Source organism: Sphaeramia orbicularis, chromosome 7, assembly GCF_902148855.1.
Source record: "Sphaeramia orbicularis chromosome 7, fSphaOr1.1, whole genome shotgun sequence".
NCBI lineage: Eukaryota > Metazoa > Chordata > Actinopteri > Kurtiformes > Apogonidae > Sphaeramia > Sphaeramia orbicularis.
The window spans coordinates 148,251-152,164 of record NC_043963.1 but is presented as its reverse complement, the minus strand read 5'-3'; the positions used below and the strand labels follow the sequence as shown (position 1 = coordinate 152,164).

The 3,914-nt window shown below is 44.8% G+C and overlaps 2 protein-coding genes across 4 annotated transcripts in view; both read left to right on the top strand.

The window, feature by feature from the left end:
* Window positions 1-3,914, top strand: part of LOC115422355 (cation-transporting ATPase 13A2-like) — a 113,000-nt gene that overhangs the window by 67,879 nt on the left and 41,207 nt on the right. The gene's annotated exons all lie outside the window — the stretch shown is intronic.
* The window catches only part of LOC115422356 (cation-transporting ATPase 13A2-like), a 32,994-nt gene that overhangs the window by 16,979 nt on the left and 12,101 nt on the right, over window positions 1-3,914 (top strand). Inside the window, exons 7-9 of the mRNA XM_030138642.1 lie at window positions 133-210; window positions 1,194-1,263; window positions 1,396-1,530. Coding sequence (XP_029994502.1) covers window positions 133-210; window positions 1,194-1,263; window positions 1,396-1,530 — 283 coding nt within the window. The remainder of the gene's footprint in view (window positions 1-132; window positions 211-1,193; window positions 1,264-1,395; window positions 1,531-3,914) is intronic.

The following is a 3,914-nucleotide window of genomic DNA, read 5'->3' as shown; positions in this document are numbered from 1 at the left end:
AGTTTGTACCAGTCATTAATACACTTAATACTTTCCATTCTTCCAGCATCATCACTGCATGTGTGTATGATCTGAGTGTGGGCAGACATGTGTATTAAATGACCTTTGACCTTCTGCTGCCTTTGTCCACAGTGTCCTCAGTGAGGACTGGACCTGCAAGGACCTGCATGGATTCCAAAGGGGTCTGAGTCTGGAGGAGCAGGTCCTAAGGTACTAAAGGATGCATTTAAAAGCACATTAAAGGGTGCATTTAAAGCACAGGTGTCAAACATGCGGCCCGTGGGCCAAAACCGGCCAGCCAAAGGGTTCAAATCCAGCCCACCCCACGGGATGAAATTGTGAAACGCAAAAATTACATTGAAGATGTTAATCATTGTAGTTCAGATTCCACATTCAGACCAATATGATCTCAAGTGGGTCAGAACTAGTAAAATACTATCATAATGTCCTAGAAATAATGATTTTTTTCCCCTTTATTTTTGTGTAAAAAAAAAAGTAAAATTACATGAAAATATTCACATTTACAAACTATACTTTTACAAAAAATGTGAATAACCTGAACAAATATGAACCAACTGAAATGTCTCAAGAAAACTGAGTGTAATGTTACCAGTTTTCTGCCTCTTACTAAATGTTTTGTGTGTTTGTAATTGTAATTAAAGTTGCAATGCACATGTGTAAATGATAAACTGAGGCAGAATACTGTTCAAACTGCACTCAAGACATTTCAGGATGTTTGTAAATTTCCCTACGGGATGAATAAAGTCTATCTATCTATCTATCTATCTATCTATCTATCTATCTATCTATCTATCTATCTATCTATCTATCTGTCTATCTATCTATCTATCTATCTATCTATCTATCTATCTATCTATCTATCTATCTATCTATCTATCTATCTATCTATCTATCTATCTATCTATCTATCTATCTATCTATCTATCTATCTATCTATCTATCTATCTATCTATCTGTCGTTATTCAGGAAACTTCGTCGATGTAAACATTTTCATCATGTAATTTGTACATTTTTCACTGTTTTTATTTGACTGGTTCTGGTCCATTTCAGATCAGATTGGCCTGAATGTGGAACTGAACTAACATGAGTTTGACATCGCTGATTTAAAGGAACAAATAACTTTATTTAAAGGAGTCCTACTGACATGTTGTGTCTTTTTTATGTATTTTAGGAGACGTATCTATGGTCCAAACCTTATAGATGTCCCAGTGAAGTCTTACATGAGGCTTCTGTTTGAAGAGGTGACACACACACACACACACACACACACACACACACACACACACACATTCACAGTGGCTTCTATCATTGGTTTTTTTAGGTGTTTATATTTTATCCACTCCTTTGTTCTGTCCCTTTTTCTGCTTCCTCAGGTCTTGAATCCATTTTATGTGTTCCAAGTGTGCAGCATCATCCTGTGGACCATCGATAATTACTATTATTATGCCTCATGCATACTGATTATCTCCATCCTGTCCATTAGTATTTCACTCCATGAGATCCGTAAGGTAAGGCTGTAGAAACAGCTGTTAAATCTGCTGTGATTTAGCTGACATGTTTGGGTTGGATATCACTGTTAAATAGGGCTGTGTGTCGGCAAGAATCTGGAGATACGATGCAAATCACAATACTAGGCTCACCATATGATATATCAATTTTTATAGCAATTTTTTGTTTCTTTTTTAAAAATGATTTTTTCCTGGAAGAATTGAATTACAGCAGAAATCTGCACAAATCCTAAACACATTTGTATTTGATCCCAACAGGATCTAATGTTCTATCAGCAAATGTTCAAATTGTGTTCAAACTGAAATTCTGTTTTCCAGACATTCCAGTTTCAGATCCTGTTCAAATGTTCAGATTCTATTAGTTCACAACTAACATCAGAACAGGATTTGAGTTCAATCCAAACAAAGGAACCAACATCTGCCTCTCAGACAGAAAAAAGTGCTTTTAGGATGATTCAAATAACCATTATTTAATAAAACAGTGTAAAATTATAATAAATAAGATAGAAATTAAAATGAAAAACCAAAAAAAACAAAAATGAACCTCCACAATACCTGCATTTGAATAAATACCTAAAAATATTGATACAGTACTTTGTAATATTGATACAGTATTGTGAAATGAAATATGGTGATATATTACAGAACTGATATTTTCTTACAGCTCTAATAATGACTCCATATTTTCTTCTCGGTTTGATGTGAAAAAAATAACCTTACATTATGTCTATAGATAATGACAACTTCAAATGTCTGTCTTTGTTTAGTGCAAAAAATCACATTAAATTCTGAAAATATTTCCTTTTCCAAACTCTCCTGTACCAATAAAATGTGAATAACCTGAACAAATGTGTCCAACCTGAAATGTCTGTATTAAAGCTCTACCTACTGATGTGGCATTTCTCACAGCACTTAGTAAAAGTTTGAACATGAACAACCCGCCTCCCTCCAAAGCTCCACCCACTTCCCTCTGCCTGAGCTCTGAGGCTCCTCCTCTCTCCTCCTCTCACGTGATGCATGCGGAGGAAGCAGGGGTGGAGGTCTGGTCTGCTTCGGTGCGTCCGCAGACCCCTCCCTCAGTAATCAGATACATCATCCACCTGCTGCGGGCCCACGGCCCCTGTTCCATCAGTAGACCCTGTGTTTAAGGGTGTGGTCTGGTCATTGGCTTGGGGCTCACCTGGCTGCATTGCTGGGGGGTACCGCCCTCTGATGAATGATGTGTGCGCATGGGGATTGTGGTTGGGGGGGGGGCTGGGCTAGCCACTCTCTTGCCCGCCGCAGGTCATGTTGGGACCGGGAAAGATGTGTTTTATGCGGGCATCGGGGGTGTGGTAGTTGCTGGCGGGGTGGTGGACCGCGGTGGGGTTCCTGGCGGCTGGTGTTGCCGCCCTGGGCTGTGGTTGGTGCTGGGGCTGCACTCGGGTGCCGCGCCTAGGGGGGACTCACGGCGGTGCTGCTCGCTGGGGGGGGGGGGGGGGGGGGGGGCACTCCGGATACGCATGTCTGGTGTGTGCAGGTGGGTGGGAGGGGCTGTTTATGGGTGTGGGTACATGTGTGGGTATGTGTGTACATGTAGATGTGTACGTGTGGGCATGCATGTGGGTAGGTGGGTGTATGGGCATGGGTGGAGGTGTTTGTGTGTGTGTGTGTGTGAATGGTCAAACATGTGGGATGGGTGGTGTGTATGTCTGGGAGTCAGTGGGTGTGTGTGTGCATATGCTTGTGTGGGTGAGTGGGGGACTGGGGGGTGTGTGGGGTTTGGGGGTTGGGCTTGGTGGGATGGGGGGGTGGTCCTCCGGGCCCCCAGGGCGCTTGGCTGTGGTATCGGGGTGCGCACTGGCCTGCAGCGGGTGGCGGTCTGGGCCGGCCTGGCTGCCCGGTGTGCTGGGTGGGACCCCTGCCCGGGGAGATGGGTGGCTCCTGGGCTTGTGGACCAGCGCCTCGCCTGCCCCTGGGTGGCCGGCCCCCGGCGGGGGGGTGGTGGCCGGCGTCCCTGGCCTCCTGCGGCCTGTGCTCGGCTGCTGTGGGGCCTCTGGTGGGGGCCTCCCTCGACCATCTTCGGGGTGGGCACACTGTTGCCTCTTGGGGGGGCGGGCTGGATCCCCCCTCTCTGTGGTGTCTGCTGGATGGCCGGGCCTGGGGGCCCTCTGGGTCGGTCCCTGATCCTTGGGGGGGGGCGGTTGCATGTGTGTGTTCTTCACCTCAGTCTGTTTGCCTGGTTCACTCTGTCACAGCAGATGAATGAGAACAACTGATGTGGAGATCTGGTACTGGGATTATCTGTTATAGGTATTATTTGTGCGAATGTGGTATATGACATTTTGTTCATGCTTTCTTATATTCTTCATTTCATAGGTCTTATGTATCTCAGACAGGTCACA